Source organism: Lissotriton helveticus, chromosome 5_1, assembly GCF_964261635.1.
Source record: "Lissotriton helveticus chromosome 5_1, aLisHel1.1, whole genome shotgun sequence".
Lineage (NCBI taxonomy): Eukaryota > Metazoa > Chordata > Amphibia > Caudata > Salamandridae > Lissotriton > Lissotriton helveticus.
In genome coordinates, this window is record NC_136065.1 from 1,533,708,943 (window position 1) to 1,533,729,062 (window position 20,120).

The 20,120-nt window shown below is 43.6% G+C and overlaps 1 protein-coding gene across 4 annotated transcripts in view; it reads right to left on the reverse strand.

Annotated features, from left to right (window-relative positions):
• Positions 1-20,120, reverse strand: part of SRGAP2 (SLIT-ROBO Rho GTPase activating protein 2) — a 532,947-nt gene that overhangs the window by 241,684 nt on the left and 271,143 nt on the right. For 2 of the 4 annotated variants that reach the window (XM_078644579.1, XM_078644580.1), the window contains one exon: positions 12,216-12,278. In XM_078644579.1, coding sequence (XP_078500705.1) covers positions 12,216-12,278 — 63 coding nt within the window. Of the gene's footprint in view, positions 1-4,720; positions 4,857-5,872; positions 6,011-12,215; positions 12,279-20,120 lie in introns of those variants that run through there. The other 2 variants (XM_078644582.1, XM_078644581.1) reach the window with 2 other exon arrangements.

Genomic DNA, 20,120 nt, shown 5'->3' on the forward strand with positions numbered 1-20,120 from the left:
AGGGCGGAAGTGGTGTTACGAGCAGGAAGTGACGCTCCTCTAACTGACCCTCCGCGCAAACGGCACAGAGCCGGGGCGGAACGGGGTCACGAGCGAGTCAAAGTGTAGGTAGGTGTGAGCGCTACAAAATGCACAGCATAAATGAAGAAATAAGTATTTCAAAGTTCATTTTTCAAAGTGCTATTAAAATCAGCAATTAAAAAGTAAGCAGCATCCACAGCAAACATACAACCGCAGCCTAGCTCGCCGCGTTTATACTGTTTATAACATTTAGTTACAAATGCTGATTTAGGACCCAAATGAATGATAGTCTATTGTGCAATTACGCAACGATGGTTATTGATTCAGTTTACAGTCGTCACAACAAGGGATCCAAACATACAGAGCAGAGCAAACGGGTGTATATAAGGAGTTTGTATTTAATACAAGTTAAGAATCAAAAATAGGGTACAGAAAGTATATATCAACAATGTTGCAAGAAGCATATATTGTCAAAATAAATAAAAATACTTCATTGGAACAATTGTAAACGCTTTTCTTCCTTGATGCAATTGGTGTAATAAATTTAACGAAGAAAAAGCGTGGGTCGACGTTTCGGCCTCTATAAATTGATTGTTGAGACCATCTTCAGGACAAAAACGATATATCTGAAGACCCCTTGAGATAAGCGTGAAGTGGAATTTGTATAGTAATAGCAGTTGTCTTCGCAGAGATCCCTCACACTGTGGGATTCTTAGTTAGTATGGATCAGCTCTTCACAAAAGTTCTGGCTGTTGTAAAAAAATAGGCACCTTGAATACAGAGGTAAGGTCCCCCAGATTAATGTGAATCAGCTCCTCGCATAAGTCCTGGCTGTATACATCGGTGAGTCACCTCAGTCTAGTGAACGCAAAGTCGACACAGATATCAGAGAAGGTCGAGGGTCTTTGTGCCTTACGTAGTGGAGATTGTATGATCATAACATCCACCAGCTCGAGAAATAGCATTGCTATTTCTCGAGCTGGTGGATGTTACGATCATACTTTTTGCCCGAACCCTCAAGGGTATATTGGGTTGCTCGCTTCTTCTGTATCTCTTTGAACGAGAGCCTAGACTCTTGACTAGGTTTTGGTTATGTAGTTGATGTCTCTTGCCACTATTGTGCAGTCCTGTGTACACGACGATCCCTCCACTAATACACAATGGAAATCTTCCACGACCATAAAAGGGGCGGTTGTCTCTGAATGGCAGCAGCACAGAATCTGCAAACTTTCCATCCAAGTCACAAGTTGTCAAGGAGGAAATCAACGAAAACGTTTCTACCTAATTGGCTAGTGACTTTTAAACTTTGGCCCAGCTTCAATCATCAGTAAGCATTGTTTAGTTTCCAGTTCCCTGGTACATCGTAAGTGATGGAGCTCTCCAGCCAGTATTCAGAGTCACTGTGGGGACCCATGTGGATCTGATGATCAGGGACTCAGGTGGTTGTCTTTCTCTTTCCGGCTTCTGGTCACTCCGTTGGGACCATGCTCGTTGAAGTTCTCTCCAGTAATTCAACTGTCTGCAGTGCCAACTGCCTGTGATGCACCTCCAGAGAAAGGAGGCAAGAGACTCACTACCAGTCTGCTGGTCCTCATTGGCACAAATCTGCTGACAACTCATATGAAAATTGAGTCACTGAAAAGCAATCTGGTCTATAAATGAAGGTGAGAGGCCGAGTGGTGACCCAACTTGAATGGCACGCACTAACGGCAACAATGAACCAATTAAACCATACACAATTCCCTCCTCACAACAGCGTCTGCAGCCTCTAAAGAAAATCCATGCTACATTTCATCTTTCTGTAAAGGGTACCTCTGAGAATCTCCTTCTGCAGCACAACTTTTTGATGTGCCTGTGGATCATGTTGAATAACCAATGGACATTAAAATACTAAAGTTCCATATTTCCTGGTAATATCTGTAATGTGTACAATAAAGAAACTTGGGATTCTGAACAGCTAAAAAGATATTTGGAATCCATATTTTCTGTATACTGCTAAACCACAAACGTTTAACACTCAAATGAACGAATCGCGAGCAGCAGAGTTGCTATTTTAAACATTTAGAATGTGTTACTGGTGTAGAGGGTGATAATTTTGGGCACGTTGCATGTTCCCACATTATGTTTGCCATACATGTTTATTATTAATATGTGCACTCTGGTATAGATATTAGCAATATAGAAAAGAATTAGAATGGCAGGCATCCTTCTTGGATACTTCAGACGTTCATTTTAATTCCTTTAGGAACACATCTAGGATGCAGGAATTCTTGCCCAGTTTTGAGCTATTTTATTAGCAGTCTACTCTTTATAACTCCAGTTCAGTTAGGACCATTAATTCTCTTAATGCTGGGCAATAATAAGAAGTAAAAATCTTAGCATCGACACTGAGAAAGATATTTGTCTTTACATCTCACAACTTTTACATTTTTAGTATTAGATTAAGACTGACATAACGAAGATGTGATTTCCAAATGTTGACAATTACTACAGAGCAATCCCATCCGGCTTGAACTAGGCTAGAAGGACAATGATGGGTGCATATATATGCTGGGGTGTTTAACCTACTGGATACCCGAATTCATTGTTTCTGGCTACTAAATATCAGAGCGGCTCCTCCATGTGGGCGGAGGAGCGTCACCCCACTGCTTTCTCGCAGAGCGAGGAGCAGAAACATAAAATGGTACTATAAATACCATTTTATATTTCTGTTTCTCGCACTGTGTAAAGCAGAAGGGTTTGGTTGGGAGTGGGCAGTCCTGCTGTAGGGCAGGGAATGAGTGGCTTGCCCACTCTGAGGGAGCTGATTGATCTGCCTCAGGGCCGACCAAACCAGTCATACGCACTCTGCCTTGTCTCCATGTAGGCTGCATGCAGCCTACATGGAGAAAATGTCCTCCACACAGACGCCAGTGTGGTCGACATTCCAACCAATCACAACCCTGTCATTGCAGCGTTGTGATTGGCATATGGGAGGAAGGCTGCCTGCTTCCTGTAAGGAGCAGAGAAGCAGAGACGAGTGAACGGACCATTTTTAATAAAAATGTTATTAATCCTCCCATCCCCCCGCGAGTCATGCCAGCTGAGACTAGGAGAAAAAAAAAACCTACACCCCACATTACGGTACAAAGAGATGGAATAGTGTTAGTTGTATACTCAGTACAGCAACAATTTTCATTTCAGGGCTTGGATTTGTGATAATACAATGATTAAAACAGGAGACTAATTATACAGAAAGTGCGTCCTGAACATCGAATCTGCAAATTAAATTAAGAATGGATGGACATTATCCTACAATTGTAAGAACTAACTTGTTTATGCAGTACCAGAACTTGAAAGTGTGAACCATGGTTAGAAAAGAAAAAATAAATAAATAACTCAGACGTTGGTTAGTGAAGCTAATCTTCAGCAGAGCATTATATGTGGTAAGAATATCCAGGTACACATAACTAACAAAGCGACTAAGCGTTGTCAAGGGTCACTACAGACATAATTGACAAAAGTTGGAGATATTTTCATAGAGGAAATGTGAGCTGGTTAGTTTAATGAAATTAGGTTTCTAAAAAACAGATTTGAAATATTCATGAATGAATCAATCATAGACTAAAATAAAATGAAAAAATGCTGGAATTGTAGGAGAGAAGTCAGTACTCGGACACATGCTTGGGTTAAATCTTGCAGAAACTAATGCCAAAACTATAGGAATTCGTTACGGCAGGAACTGTTCTGCTTTTGAGGACTTGCGACTTAAATGTAAACATTTATGTTTGGGAAAAGCATGGCAAAAGCACACCGAGTAATTTTAAAAAAAATGAAGATCTTCCCAAAGCTATACATTGAGCTATGAGGGGCAGGCGTAGGCAAGCAGCGCGGGAAAGAGTCCCTCCTAAAATGAAAAGCACACTGTACAAGTCGCATTTTACTCTTTTTTACTATAACCACAGTTCTTTATGATGCACCTTTGTGAAATGAATTCCTACTTTCCTCTGTCTTTATCCTAAAAAACACTACTCACCAGTGAAATATCAACAGCATACTTAAAAGAAAGAGGGCTACCAGATAGCCACAAACTTCAATGGCAGTATGTCAATAAGGCACATCAAAAACGTAGTTCAAAACTACTGTAGGGGAAAGTAACTGGATTATATCATCGATGAGGCAGGATAACTACTGCTTTCTGAATGCCTTGGCATGAACTTGTTGTGCACAAAAGAAAAGCGACAAGGAGGACCTAACACTGCCGCCCTACTGACCGTGTGTGCCCTCTGCGCACACCTGGCCAGGGGCACTGACAATGGAAGCTTGGATGGGCCACCGCCCCATATACGAAGGGAGAGACACACTAATTGGACCGGTCCTGTGTCTACCCTGTGGCCACAAGCTGATTCACTTTCTGGCTGCACCAAAGGGCAAAAAGGCAGTTAGTGAGTGGGAGCATCGAGTGTACAATCCAATACCTGCATGCCCACTGAGAAAAGGGCTGAGCATGCAAACTAAATTTAGACTCTGTTCTTAAGAATGTCTAATAGAGTCAAATTTGAACGAAAGCTGTGCTATACTGTTGTGGCCCTGGTATGCCCGGCATAAATGCCAACTGTCCAGTAACAAGTGGTCTAAACTGGAAAGAGATGCGTCATGTGGACATTTAACTGTACAAATTCAGTTTAAAATGAAAAGAAATTCCACGCCAAGTACCAACCGACAACAGTGACGTGGCACTTCCCAAGTGCTATCCGGATGTCCAGAATTGTCTTCATGCCATGTTCGTACCATACATGCCGGCATATAGATGTGAAAACACATTTTTAATTTGTCAGCTGGAATTTGTATGAGGGATGAAATGAGGTCACAATCATTTTGCCAACCTACAAAAAACTGAACACAATTGTCAGGTGGTGGGTGCCCCGGCAGAAGAGGAGACCCCAACTGCGACTGTGAGAGTCCTTCCAGTGTATTCCGGGGCATTGCTGGTGGTCGATAACATTCATCTCGTACACTAGAAGCTGCTTGCTTTCCATGAGCGATGGGCCTCCTTAAATTCAAATCGGCACGCAAGGCTGAGTGGGCTCTTCACTGACCGGCACCACGAGCAAAGGAGACGGAAACAAGTCCCCAGGGTGCGGGTATCAGACGGCACACAGCCACATTCTTTGGCCGGTTCGAGAAAGTGCCATGGATGCAGCCTGCAGGGCTTCTGCTTCCTGCTAAGGGGACCTCCAGACCACAGAGTACGTCGGCTTCGAGTACAGTTGGCGGCCTGGGACGTAACGCCACCACGTTGCGTCAGGCACGCGCTCTGTCACCACAAACACACGACGTCTATATCGTTAGTATTCTAACCCCACCACTGTCCTCTCTGACATCATGAAAATTAAAACTGGAGAATCGACCCAGCTAAAGGAGCATGAAGGAACGCTTTACAGCGTGAGATTTAACACAGCCATCCTCGCTGAACTGAAGAGGCGCGTGCGAACCAGAAAATCAGACTTTAGTGGCGGGACGAAGAAAGAATGTCTTCAACAGGATGTTTAAGACCAAGGAAAGCCTCCATTCTGCTAAAAATTCAAAGCAGGAAGTCAAAGACTTAAACAGATTGCAATGTGCTTAAAATATCTCTTCAAGATGAACAGCATTGGAAGCACTGCTAAACTGGCTGATGGCCTGCAGTGCGGTCACATTCGAGTCACTGTGCTACTCCTCTATGTGCCCTGAATGGGTTTTTTAAAAACCCGATTAGATGCCCTGTGGCCTTTTCTTACTGGGATTTTAATAACGAAAAGCATATATTTAGCAAAGTACATGGTCTAACCTTTTGTTTTACATTTTTAGTTTTGGCGAACAAGTTACTTACCTTGGGTAATGCTCTTTCTGGTTGTAGAAGCGAAGCAGAGGGTTTCTGGATTCCAAAATGAAGATTTATTCAAGGAATAAATAAACAGCTTAACAACCACTAGGAAGAGAGGTCCAAGGAGCAACCATCCAACTGTAACTCTCTCCTGCTCTCTCCAGAACAATAATCCCCGTACATTCTACTATGACCCACAAGCATTCTAACAATGACATACTAAGAATACTACACTGGTGAATACTCTATCTAACCGCAGATTCCTATTTTTAGTATATCTAGATGAGAGACAGGATCCTGATGATTTTTCACCATAAACCCTGTGTGCCGGTAGGTGGCATTCATGCAATTCTGTGTCAATTTGATTCTGCTCGGAAGTGACAGATGGAGACACATTTAAGCACCACCCATGCGCTCAGACATCGCCTTCTTTCTTGACACTGTCCGTGCCGTCTGATTGGGGGTTCCAAAAACCAATGATTAATGCCAATGTGCAGATCTCGAATTCGGTATCTTTTCACATGGAGAAGAGATCATTCTACAGTACTGGGAGATGGGAGGGTGGTGCGTAATCTTCAGCAAGAAAGTATCCACCAGAAAGAGCGTTACAAAAGGTAACTTGCTCTTCTGATAGCTACTTCTTACCGCAGATTTGTCACCTTTAGAATGGATACTAATGCTATACCTCTCCAGGTGGAGAGTGGGGTGGCTTAGAACAAAAAGACCTGCAGGGCAGAATGGCCAAAATATCCTTCCTGTCGAACCTGGCTGCCAAAGTAGTAATGCTTTGGGAACGTGTACATGGATGCTCATGTTGTGGCAGGACAAATATGCCATCTGTTATAGTCGACAAGCATGGTGTAATATCCGAAAGAAGCCTCCGAGCCACCCTCACTGAGACCCAGAATGAAGGCTGAAACATTGGTAACATAGCTCAAACATCCTGGAGTCACTGATCCGGATGAAAAAAAGGATAACGCAACATATCCGAGGAGGCTCCAATGAAAGAGAGCCTCTGGGAAGCAGCCAAGTGCGACTTTGGCATGTTGATAGGAAACCTGCACGATGTTAGCAGGTTTGCCATCATCTGTAGATGCTCCACAACTGACTGTGGCAAGCCCACTTTTAACAGCCTGTAGCAGAGGTAAGGTAAGCCTGGTATACACAACCTCCAAAGGTACACGGCGACCACCGCCATCACCTTCATGAACACCAGAGAGGCACTGGTGAAACAGAAGGGGAGCATGGCAAACTTCTAGCCCTCCTTGAGCAGCAAGTAGCACCTGAAATTGAGATGTTAGATCCAAGTTAGGAATAAGGCCTCTGCCCTTTAAGACTAGAAAATAGCAGGAATAAAATTTAGTTCCGATTTACGAGGCAGGGACTCTCTATACCTCCTATTGGCAAAAAGAGAACTACATGCAGTAAAATGGAAAGGCGCTTCTCTGAAAGACACTCCGATGTGGGTGGGAGATGTGGTGGTTGGTAAGGAATAGCACGGGTAGGAACCAGGTTTTGCAGAGGTGCCCATGAGGGTGGCAGTCAGGGCATTGTTCTTGAAAATCTTTTATTAATCAGTTACCTATTACACATTGCTATATTTTGACAATGCCGGCTACAATTGGGCGTCTTGGTAACTTGGTAACTTCTTTAGCAGAACACATTATAACAATGCTGAGCTTTCACACTCCTTACCCACTGTACCCACATAGTACTCCCTCCAGGATTGACAAGTTCCAACCTCCAGTACTCAGTAGTTTCTATATTTTTTCCACATGGCCCAGGTTTTTCTCATTTTTTGGGGCATCCTCTACTCTCGTAGACCACTTTTTCAGCCTGCGGAAACAGTCAGGGGATTGTTAACTGGCAGTAAGGGCTTGGACGAAGTCTATCCAGGATGCAAAACCTTAATGAGTAAATACATTTGTCAGGGGGTCCCTATCTGCCACGAGTCAGATACTGATCAATGTCCCTCTTCCTTTCCACCTCGGCGAGAGCAGGACGGCCATGCTCCCTTTAAGGCAGCCTGGGCTTACCCGGAAGACAGAGCTCCGTCAGTGACGTCATCCCCATCTATCCAATCGGAGACGACGACGAAGACGCAGATAACGCGGCGTCTGGAGGAGAACGGCGCGAACGCGGAAAGAGAGGAAGAAGCGTCTCAGGAGTTCGCCATCAGACGGGAGGACACCGAAGCTGGCTTGCCGTCCCCAGAGACCGGAGTGGGTCCAGACACCAGGTCGTCGCAAGAGAAGCCGGTAGGCCAACGGAACAACGCTCCGCCCAGCCACACTTCAACAGGAGAAGTGTGGCTCCGCAAGGTACGGGCGAAAATACGGGGAGTGTTTTCCACGGAGGGAAGGAACGGGTAGAGGGCGGCGGGGTGGTCACGGCAAGGGAGAGACTGCGTGCAAGCGCCACCACCTTCACGGGTCGAAAGAGCACGGTTGTGGTCCCTGGTGATCCCCTTCACGTCCTTCCCCCCCCCCTTTCCATTACTTGGTATCGGTCACGCCAGTAACCCGGCGAATTCTTTCTTTTCCTTTTGAGTGTCTACGACGTCTGAAGATCTTCAGTTGGACCCGACCCGGGGAGTTCTGAAGAAAGACGAGCAGCAGGCAGACTTTTGAGTTGTTGTCGAGCTACGAGACTTTTGTTTTGTCGTTTGGTTGAATTGTTGAACTGAACTTATCTTAATAAATCCAAAGGATTGAACAGCTCGTTCGTTTTGGCGATACCTTCTCTTAACCCCCCCCCCACGACAATCCTTACAACATTTTCACCTCAACAGATGGCAAGTGTAAGTCCAGGACTTCAACTGCTTGTCTACCAAGTAAAGCAAACGAGGCTTTCTTTTTACATTGAAGGTCAAGGGCAGAACCCAGCACCATGTCAGGGTAGGTGTCCAATCCACCGACCTCTTGAAGGTCTAAATACAAACTGACATCATGATATTGTGTGGGGAATTCATTTCCATGATCTCCATCGTCACCAAACGTTGGTTTACTTTGGCCAGAGCCCAGTCTAAAAAGTTGTAGGCATGCTGAAGTGCAGCTCCTAGGCAAAGGTGCTGTTTTATATGACTCAGAAAGAACTGGGTTAGTCACATCTGAACCGTTCCAGAACGCGAACTTGGTTGAGATGGGTTTGGTTCAGAGACAGACAGGACATTAGGATCAGCATCGTCATATGGCGTTGACAGAGAAAACAAATGTGGATTGTGATGACAAATGTTGACTCCGCTCCGGAGTCAGAGCTTAAGCTGAATGGGTTCAGGAGGCACAGAGGATTGATTTTCCAGCGGTAATCAGACTGGAGGCAACCATGGATCCACAAGGCCTGAAAGGGGACCAGAGGGAGCCGGTAGGGTGCCAAAGATTAACAAAATGGCTTATTTGAAAGCCTCAATCTGATGTGACTAGGCTGACGGCCCTGGAAATCTGGGGGCATTGGGATCAGCTGTGGAATCAACTCCTCAGTGGGACTAAAGGACAGTTCTTAGACTTCTTCTTGCCCGAAGACTTGGATTGCGATGAAGCCTGTTGCATGAAAGACCCCGATAGCAAGAAAGGGTACTCTCGACCACTAGCAGGAATGGGGCTTACATGCTCCATACGGTGTTTGGTGAAGTATAGCTTGGCTTTGTGATCTCAGATTGCCTTTGGAAGCCTAATGGTACACTTCTTGAACGATATGGAATTGTGGTCCGATTCCAAACAACAGACACACACCTTGGGAGGGAATCACTTGTCTGGAATGCGCATACAGTGTGGTGATAGCATGCGTCAGTGAAATAAAGCGACCAGTGGCATCATGTCTTTTTATTTACCGATGTTGCACACTATTGGAAAAATCGTATTTCTTCTCCAGCACCACAACACTGTACAGCATCAGGAAAAGCCATTAGCTAAGCAGATAGGTCCTAGTCCCAGAGGTGAGAAATATTGGATTTGCCAATGATTGTTCTATCCGATGTAGGAGAAGCCCAATAACAAGTAAACTCAAGTTGATCAAGAAAGAAACATTTAGGTTCCTACAGGACCTATCCAAGTCCATGGTGACATAGTTGATCTAGGTAGCTTTTCTGGACGACAAGGCTCAATTTCATTTTACACAACCTTGAATGCTTTAAAAAAAAAGCTCTGCACAGAGCTTCTGTGTATGGGCTCTGTATGCGGAACTCCTATGATGCCTATCTTTTTGTATATCCTCAAAGTTTAAAACACAAAACTGTAATGCTAAGCCATGGCCAAAACAGATAGTGCCGAAGTACCCAAGCAGAGTCTCCAGCCCAAAGGGCCTTGGTATCAATGCACAGCTCAAGACTCCGGTGCAATGCAAGATCACTTGACACAGCTCCAGACCTTTGCCTAGGGAGCCAGAACTAGCAGCCAGGAGCCACTCGTCCCAGAATGAATGTGCTCATAGTCGGGGGTAATCAAAAAGTCAAAGCCACAGTTACTTAAAGACGGTCCATCTAAGCTAGGCTGCCACACATGAAAAAGCCCCTTACCTTGAAAAAGCCAAGAATGGGATTCAAATAAGCTTTGTAAATCAAGTGATACATAAAACGTAATGGAAATATTATTGGCCAGTTTGTGTATGCTTTCTAAGAGAGGCAGTTGGTAGCGTCTGAGTATTTGGACGTTTTTGAACTGCTAGGACGAAACATTCTGCTGCATTTAAGAAATGGTTACCAGTGTCTGATGCTTTTGGCTTCAGGCGGTGCTTTTATTTAACCAGTTGAATTTCCCGTGCACTTTCACCAGGACACATTTAGCTTAATTTTCAAAACCATATACTGCAAGAAGGTCCAATGAAACCACTTGTAACCAAGCAACTGGAATTTACACCAGGGAGCATGAAGTTACCTTTTTACTGACTGGGGGTGAATGTTTTGATTTGTTCTGCATTTCGTCCATCAATTGTATGTCTTTTGTTACCTTATTACTTCACAAAAGCAACAGTTACCGCCCCTCCCTTTATCCAGACCCTGGAACCTTTCTTTTTAATAAAGTATTTTTGTTTTGCGAAGTTGTACTGCATTCACATAGGTACGGTTCCTGTGCTGAAAAAAATATTAACGGCTGACGAAAAGGCACAGAGGAACAGAGCTGCAGTGAGAGCCTTATAGGGGAAATCAGACAGCTAAAGAGGTAAGTCGCAATGCAAGAGGGATTGGGCAAGCGAAGCAGAGACTGCACAGGGACTAGCAGGCCCCACAGAAGTGAGGACAGCAAGACCGACCTGACACTGTGCATGGAACAGGCCAACTGAAAGTTGTGGACCTCACAGGCACAGCTGAATGAAGTCCCAGCCAGTGGAAGCAGAGGAACAGACCTAGCCAGGCAAAGGGGCACCGGGTTCACACATAGGGCAGCAAAGCAAGCAGGACCAATGAGAAGTATAGATCCCACACCCAGGATGCACTTCCTGAATGTTTGGGTGTCCCACTTCCCCACTGGTTACTCCAAAGTAAACACTTCGGAGACCTGTAAAGCACCTGCCCCATGCTGGGTAATGAGATCTGCGCGTAGCCTTAGCGCGGGCTGGGGTCTGTAAACATACTGTGTGGGTGCATGCACTGTGACCAGATTTTCAAAACAAAAAACTGTGACAGGCCCTAGACATAGATGTAGACATCAGCTTAGCAGTGGTTATGGGTGCGTTCTAAGATGGCAGCAACGGAGTCCACAGAGCTCCCTGAATGGGCATGTGGGCAAGATTTTGACTATTAAATGTGAAATCAGATTTGCCAATTTGAGTGTATTACACTGCCAGGAAGGTCGGTTCCATCAAGTCTTTGACGGATGCCGCAGCACATCTGGGAAACCATTAGACACACTGCTGAGTTCGGATGTACATTGCGTGTAGATGGGACTTGGGGTACGGGCTCTCCATAAGCCTAATGCAGAGTGGGTGATTGAGGGCAGTTTAGAGCCTGGGCACTGACTCTGGTCTATCCGTGCTTTGCGTTGGATGAAGAAAAGTGATGTAGCACAAAAACCTGTTTTTTTAAGCTTCCCTGACAAGCTGATCACAATCAGGCGCGAGTAGTGAGGCGAGTAGTGAGGCGAGCAGAAGGGCAAGTGAGGGCACCCCTCCCCCTCTGAAAACTGTACCTTGCATTTTATTTTTTGCAAAGGTTTGGGGATGGGGGGGGGGTTTATTTTAGGGGGGGGGGTCCTAAAATCGGAATGTACTAGCAAATCCGTGTCTGGTGACCCAAGTGTGTTCAACCTAACCAGCTAGGATCCCTCCCATCCTGCCCCTGGGTAGCAGTGTTCCCCACCTGTCTGAGCCATCAAGATTGCCCTGCCAGCTCTTCCAACCTCCAGATGCTACTTACCGAGTACAGCTCGTTCAACACCTTCATCAGGTCCTCCTGGAGCTGCAGGCCCAGTTCTTTACTCTGAAAGAAGAGAAAATGCGAGTTAACCAGGAGAGCAGAGCAGGAGTTTCAAAAGAGGGTGGGCGAGTCTGTAAGGCTAGAGATTAGGGCTGACCAGTGACACATGGCCTTGGGCTCCCCTATCACCATTCGGCATGGGGGTCGGAATCCTAAGGCAGTGGTTTCCCACCTGTGGTCCGGGGACCCTTTGGGGTCTGCAAAGCCCGCTATGGGGTACATGACTACTTAGAAAATTAAATATTATTTGCATATTAATAAAGTGTATATAAATTAAGCTAAATGTACAATTGAACATTTTAAAACATACTGTAAGTGTGAAGGAATTCGAAATTGGAGGCTAAAAATTAAATTAGTATCCTCAGATTGATTCGTTGGAGCACAAGTGCATCAAACAGAATATAGTATGGATGATGGGTGTCCTCAACTGAATTTAGAAAAGCTCCAATCTTACTATTAATTTTTAATTTTACGTTTTTGAGATTTAAATAAAACGTATCATCATTTGTGCATTTGTTTCATAAATGCTTTTTCTGTAATTATTTGTGCACTGTTTTGCAGTGCAAATCATCGACAATGCTTAGGCCGGGGTCCCTGGCTTCAGGTAATAACTCGGGGGGGGGGGGGGGGGGGGGGGGGCGGGAATCACCAGAAGTCAAAAGGTTAAGGACCGCCACCCAAGGGTATGGGGGATATTTATCCCCACAGATTCTGGATGGAGGGGGGAGCAGAGGACAACATCTCAACCCCAGATTTAGAAGGGGAAACTGAAGAATAAACAGCTGCAGATAGAGCAGGTCTCTCTCGAACCAGGCTGCACACCACCTGTCTCCCTGAGCAGCTGTAACCTGCAGGGCAAATTATGTGGGGGCCCAGAGTGGTTGATTTTGTTAATTATTTAATTGTGATAATTGAGGAGATAGATTCTCCTAAAATTGTGATGGGCAAGGAAGGCAAGATGGAAGGGTAAGGAAAGGCATGATTTTCAGATTCTGTGGACACACTGCAAAGAGAAAAGCACACTTTTAAAAATTAGGACTACATACATGTGCATAGTTTTAGTGTGATTTAAGGTGCAATAGGTGTATTTATTGAACCCCATATACTAACACTATTTGAATGACAATAATTGAAAAAAGTGAACAGCTAGCTGTTTGGTGTTAAATGGATAAGACAAGGAAATAACCCTAGTCTCTAAATTGCACAATGTATAACCTGGAATTCTGGGCTGGCATCCGGGGATATTCACTTGACCCAATTGTGTGATTCACAGTCTATTGCTTCACTCCACTATGCATATTTTCCTTTACCAACCAGTTTGAGAGCACACTGAAGAAATTCCTTATAGGCTTTGCACTACACAAAAATCTCACTGATACACGATTCGTATGAAATACGCTTTGTTCATATGTAATAAAGCACTGGCTATATAAAGAACATGGCACTTAATTCAGTGATAGAATTGCATGTTCTTAATTGAGACAGTGAAAACGTTGAAAAATATTATTTATTATTTGAAAAACTATAACCTTTTTCACAACATTTGTTGCTTCATTTAGTGTTTGAAGGCTCGACTCTTGTTTTGGCTCTTAGAGACAATCCAGATCCCTGGTTCAGCTCGGCCCAAGGCTGTCCGAGTCTCACCCAGAAATGTAGTGTCTCCCACACCCTTGTCTTTCAGACAGGCATTTATCTACCAGAACGATGGCTCATCTGGAACTCACTTAATATGATGAACAATGGCTCATCTGGAACTCATTTAATATGATGAAAAAAGGCTCATCTGGAACTCACTTAATATAATGAAAAAAGGCTCATCTGGAACTCACTTAATATGATACAATAAGTTTACAGTGAAATAGCTGTGTGCAATAAATATATACATAGAAGCCAGCCATGCATGCAGATAAGATAAGCAATCTTTTCAACTCCGTGAGGGGGAAAAACAGAGAAAGCTAGGCGAACATGTGGTGAAGAAATTGTGTGTTCACCCAACACATGTCTACCACCTAAGACAAGCTACTGATTGCTACGCCGTTTCAACCTCTTTTGTAGTGCTGAGGTCCCATCAGGGCAGCAAACAGTCACTTATTTACATCCCTGGTCCAGGGAATGAATCTAAAGTTTGAACCCAAAAAGTGACACCCAGGCGGATAAAGTTAAATGCACTTCCTCCTGGGTCCATGCAAGAAACCCAGGAGTCGTTTCATATGATGACTAAAAGTGGTGTCTGATACAGATGGAAGGCTGTCTTATGTTCGTTTGGCGTGGTCCAAACTGAGGGCGCGTAGTAGCACAGTGGGTGTGGGTCGCATGGAAAAAGCGCACACTAGAGCAGGGGCACGTGATTATTTCACCAGTGCTCAGTATGGTTAAACAGCTCTGTCAAAACAGAGGCTTTTACAACAAATATTGCCATACATAGAAATTGGGTAAAATTAGTGGAATGGACTGGAAATCGGCCAAAATTGGCAATGCAAGTGAACAAGCACCACCGTTTTTTTGTTAACAAGTAGTGAAATCCTTCTCCTTGGACTGCAGAATGTGGGGAGCAGAGGCTCAGGCTACCCATCTTTATGCAAAACATATACATACATATTCCGATTGGTTCTAAAAGGCGGCCACCCAAAATATCGATTTACTGAGGACCATTTTCAGTCGCCAGTAAATCTAGTTAAACATCACATTTGCACTGAACATTTTAAATGTAAATTACAAGCAAGGTACAGCTCCAAACATACAAACTCAAAACACATCCAAATAACAAGCTGACCCATGTTTAAATCAAAAGAGTGAAATTGAACTATAAGTAATTCCACACCATGTAAACAGCAACGTCTGACACCAACTATTCTGGAAAATCTCTCATGCCCATTTATTGTGTGAATATATACTGTGCGCTACATTTAGTTAGCCTTGAAACATGTTATTTGCTCGCAGTTATTACCTTCCATATAATAATAATAATAACAATAATAATATAAACATTTAATAGAGCACACAAATCACTCCCGAAGGAGTATCTCAGCGCTGCACTACTAAGCAGGAGGAACTTTCTAAAACCGCCAGTTCTTCAAAGCCTGCTTGAAAGCAATTGTGTCTGAGCCTAAGCAAAGATTATTGGGGAGTTTATTCCAATGATAGGGGACATTGTAAGAAAAAGATCTAACCCCTGGATTTAAGGTCCAAATGTGGGAGATGGTCAAAAGAGCCATATCCGAGGATCTAAGGCATCTCGCGGGTTATAAGGAATTAAATGTGTGGACAAACGGGCAAGGAGGGATTTGTGAAGTGCCTTACGTGTCAGACAGCAGAGTTTAAAAATGCCCCGTTTTCTGATAGGCAACCAATGGAGATCCCAAAGAATAGGGGAAGAAGGGGGAACGAGAAGGATGATTGCAAATAAGTCTAGCGACAGTGTTCTGTACCACCTGCAACTTTGTCAGCAAAGAGTCATTTACAGATGTTAACAGAGCATCCCCATAGTCCAGCTTGGACCCGAGTTTTTCTGGCACTGTTGGGGAGCCAAGGAAGAGCCTTTTTTTGCACCTTCATAGAGGGCAAGCATGAGCCGCAGATGGCATTGACTTGGTCGTTCATGGACAGAGACCGATCCAGCTTCACTCTGAGATTTTTCACACTGTTTAGGGGAAGGGGCTAGGCCCAATTCAGGCGGCCACCAGTCAGCAGACCAGAGCTCTGATGCTTTCCCAAAAAGCATGATCTCAGTCTTGTTGCTGTTCAATTGAAGATAGTTAATAGACTTTCATGCAGTGACTTCCCTCATACCATTAACAAACTTGCTTTCCACTTTGTCTGGGTCTGATCCAAAGGAGATGAGAAGTTGGGTGTTGCCAGCATACAACACTATCTCCACATCACAGGCTTGCACAATTCGGGCAAGAGATGCCATATGGATATTAAAAAGGGTTGGACTTAGACACGAGCCCAGGGGTACTTATCAGCTTGCGCTGTCTGGTAGGTGAGACCTAAAAATCACGATGATGTATAAGTCACCCAAACATAACAGAAAAAGAAAGCACCAGGCACGAGGAATACAGACACATTGGTAATAACCCAACATAGGCATAAAAACCACCTTAACAGAAATAATTCTGCAGCAGCTGTGAACTCAGTCAAGAGTGAAGAGATCTCCAGAGTCAGACCATAAAACAGCCACAAATAGAAGCTGTCCCAATCTTGTTTCTATTACAGACTGAAATTCTTCTGCAAACCCAGCAGCCCCAAATGTCTTAACTAGACCGCTGTCTATGATGGTGCGTGGGATGCTTCCTTTCTTGAAACAATTGTATTTCAACATTTAAGACAGCTGTGCTGAACCAAAATGCATCCCAAGGCCTGATCCCAGAGTTGGGGAAGCAGTTTCAACCATAGCAAGACCTTAACAGTGCAGCTCTCCTGGGCGTTGCAAGCGGCAGAAGCCTCCCCTAACATTTGTGTACAGGGAATGGAAGAAGGAGGTTTGCTGGACTGGTGGTTCCAAACCCAGAGCCTCATTAGATACCGCACCACAATAAAATCGTCCATGCAGGATTTTAGGCGACAATCAAGTAGGGCTAGCCTGCTGAGGGCTATTTTTTTTTAGGATGGCACATTAATTGCATCTCGTCGACTATACCAAATACTCCTCAGACTATCCTAATCTAATGGCTGACCAATTCTAACCCAGCCCATGAACTCAGAAAACTAATTGTCAACTAATGTCAGTTTTCTCCTCTGTACTCACATCAGTTTACAGTAAGATTACTACAGCGTCAACAACCAACTCCAGCCCGAATCTGGACACATTAAGGTCATTGTATGTCCTTATTCCTAAAGAAGCCAGTGTGACTCAAGTTCACGACATAAAACAGAAAATGTATAACCAACATATCTGGCTAATGTGTGCTCAAGTGATGGATTGTCAGGTGAACTATTGCAAGCTAGAGACAAGAGCATTCCCCGCTGAGCATTGAAAGCCTCAGTCTGAGCATTCAATGTGCTTTACAGATCTTTACAATCTTTACAAATCTGTTACAGCCTACGGTGGATGTAATACATCCGCATTTTGCACAATACAATAGCGTTGATCCTTTTCAAATTAACCCTCTAGAATGGTTTTCATCGGGGCTCATTTTTCATCTTCACACCATTATTCCGCAACCCTGCTTAGAGTCACTTTTTGGGCAACACTAAGCTCTAAAATGGTAAAAAATTAATGTATGCTCCAAGATGTAACCTTTCATCAAACACCTTGCTTACCGAGATATTCTGCAGAGACCTTTATTTCTGTGGCTGGCCTCAGCCGCCGAGTACAGACCCTCCAAAATGCACCACAGTCAATTCAAACTTTCAGCCTTCAGACAAATCTAACAAGCATTTGCAATGCAATAGGTCTCACATTTATGCGACTTTGAGCTATTGGCATTGTAAACGACAATGCCTTTTATTTATGTTTTGGTTTTTAAAACATAAATAAAATGCATCGTCATATACAATGCCAGTAGCTTAAACATGCGAAAATGCAAGACTTATTGCATTGTAAATGCTTGTTTCCAATTTCTTTACATCCTGAAAGCAACCGCCGTTTCCTTTTGTTTTCATTACTTTTGTTAAAATCGCGTCAACTGCACGGGTGCAACGAATGCATCAAAAGTGAAGAAAACTAAAGGAAAAGGCAGGTGGCCACTTTCAGCTTGTAAAGAAATAGGAAACAAGGGGCTTTTGACACGTTAAATGGAATACCTCATTAAATCATGGCAACTTGGAAATATGAAGAATCGAGAGCTCCATAAAAATGATCCCTTCATTTCTCAATTTCGGTTTAATAACTTGACGGTATACACGTTTGCTAGTGATTTCACGCAATGCAACTCGTTAAATGTTTATAAATGTATGAAAAATTATTGAACTGTAGACCCAAGTATTCCCTAAAATAGCACCTTCTTTTCAATTAACACACAAGAATGCCGACATAAATGTGTGCCGTGGTGCTGGAACAATTATTAGAGTGGGATTACTGGCCAAAATATCACCTCGCCTAAGGCCCAGGGAATATGTGGCAGTCTTGGAAGACACAACAAATGCTACCAGCAGAAAAACATTCCTAGGACCTCTTTATTGTTTATTCTGCATCTAAACTTTCAAGTTTTATGTGCCTGCTGCTGCACCTCACACCTGAATGTGTGATTTAGATGTGAATACATATGTTGTACATGAAAATTCACATAGCGAAGATTCTACCTCAACTTTAACTGCCAATTAAGTAACTTTCCATAAGAGCATGGGTAAGACAGAGTTTGCCCGGAAGAGCTAAGATTAGTTGGACATTATGAGACGAGTGTAGAGAGCCCCAGAAGAACAAGATGTCGACCATAGTTAATCTATAGATAATAACACAAGTCCAATGTGAAAGCCCCTAGTTAAAAGGAAAATCAGATGTTGAGCTAGAAATAGCCCATTGTAAAGGATATGTCAATAATGATGGAAGCACCCATAATGACTGTTCTAATTATATATGAGCAATGTGTGACCATACAAAATATACTGTTGTCACTCTGGCTGATTTGTTAATAAAAATGTAATAAAGTACATTAAAAAAATGAACGTGGGTATGACATTTCTCTGGGGAAATCTATAACTGTTAGCATCTGGTGACTGGTGCTTATTGGTACTTAGTAGTGGTAAGTGGAGTGGAGATCTGGTGAATAGAGCAGAGTGAGGTGTGAGGAGAACTAGTGTGAATTTCCAGTGTTTGGGGTTCACTGGTGACTCTTGCAGAGCTAAAGGGCCTGCAGTAAATTGGAGTAGCTAGTGATACTAACAGTGGCAGATGGCCACTGCAGGTTATGTGTGCAGTGCGGTGATGGCTGCTAGTGAGTGGAGCACAATGGAAGAGATTAGACATGTGGTGTTTGTTTTGAATGGAGTCGGTTGATGTTTACTGGTACTGACTACTGGTGCCGACTCGACCGCAAGCATCTTGAATGACAGTGACTCATGGTTGCTGATAGTGAGTAGTGGTATATGGTGGCAGGTTTTGGTGATTGCAGTAACTTTTGGAATGGTGGGTGATTAAACACTGGAAGTAGGGGTGTGGGGTTCTGTAGCACCCCCAAAATAACCATGCTGTAGTTCAGAAGGTGAATGAGCAATAACGATGCCTTTAAATTATGTGCTGACATTTGCTGTGCGTTGAAAGACAAATGGCGAATGCCAGGCTATATCTTCTGACTAATTGCTGCTTTCTCTTTTAACAGTGAAACCGGTGTGCTCTTTTACAAAATCTTCTCACTTTACAGTCAGAGAAAGAAAAGTAATCTAGGTGACAATCTTGCTGGGTTACAAGGAGTATAAAAGGAAAGGCTGTATGCAGGCTGTCAATTTGTATTCAAACACAAAAATGTAAATACCTGTAAATGAACTAGACACATATTTCAAAGTATATCATCAATTAGGAGAGCAAATATGAAGCACATTCTAAAGTGTGATGGAAACAAAGATCTTAATAGCAACAAAGAAAATCAAAACACTTTACGTGGTGATGCACAAATGACAAATATTCGCCGATACCCGAATTCCACACTCTATTTCGGCTGTGAGCTACATAATTTTATCACTAAAACTGCTTGTCTGTGTAAATTTAGTGGCTATTTCCCCAAAAATGCACCATGTCTGTATACCACACCCCAAAAAGTAAAGCATATTTTTTACACTTGGTTTATTTGGATGACGCTTGGATTTTTCACAATCCCTACGATTTCAGCGATGCAACAATGGTAGCATCGAAAATTGTTTCAGCACCACTGGGCCAACGGTAACTGGCATTTAGTGATGGGTAGTGAT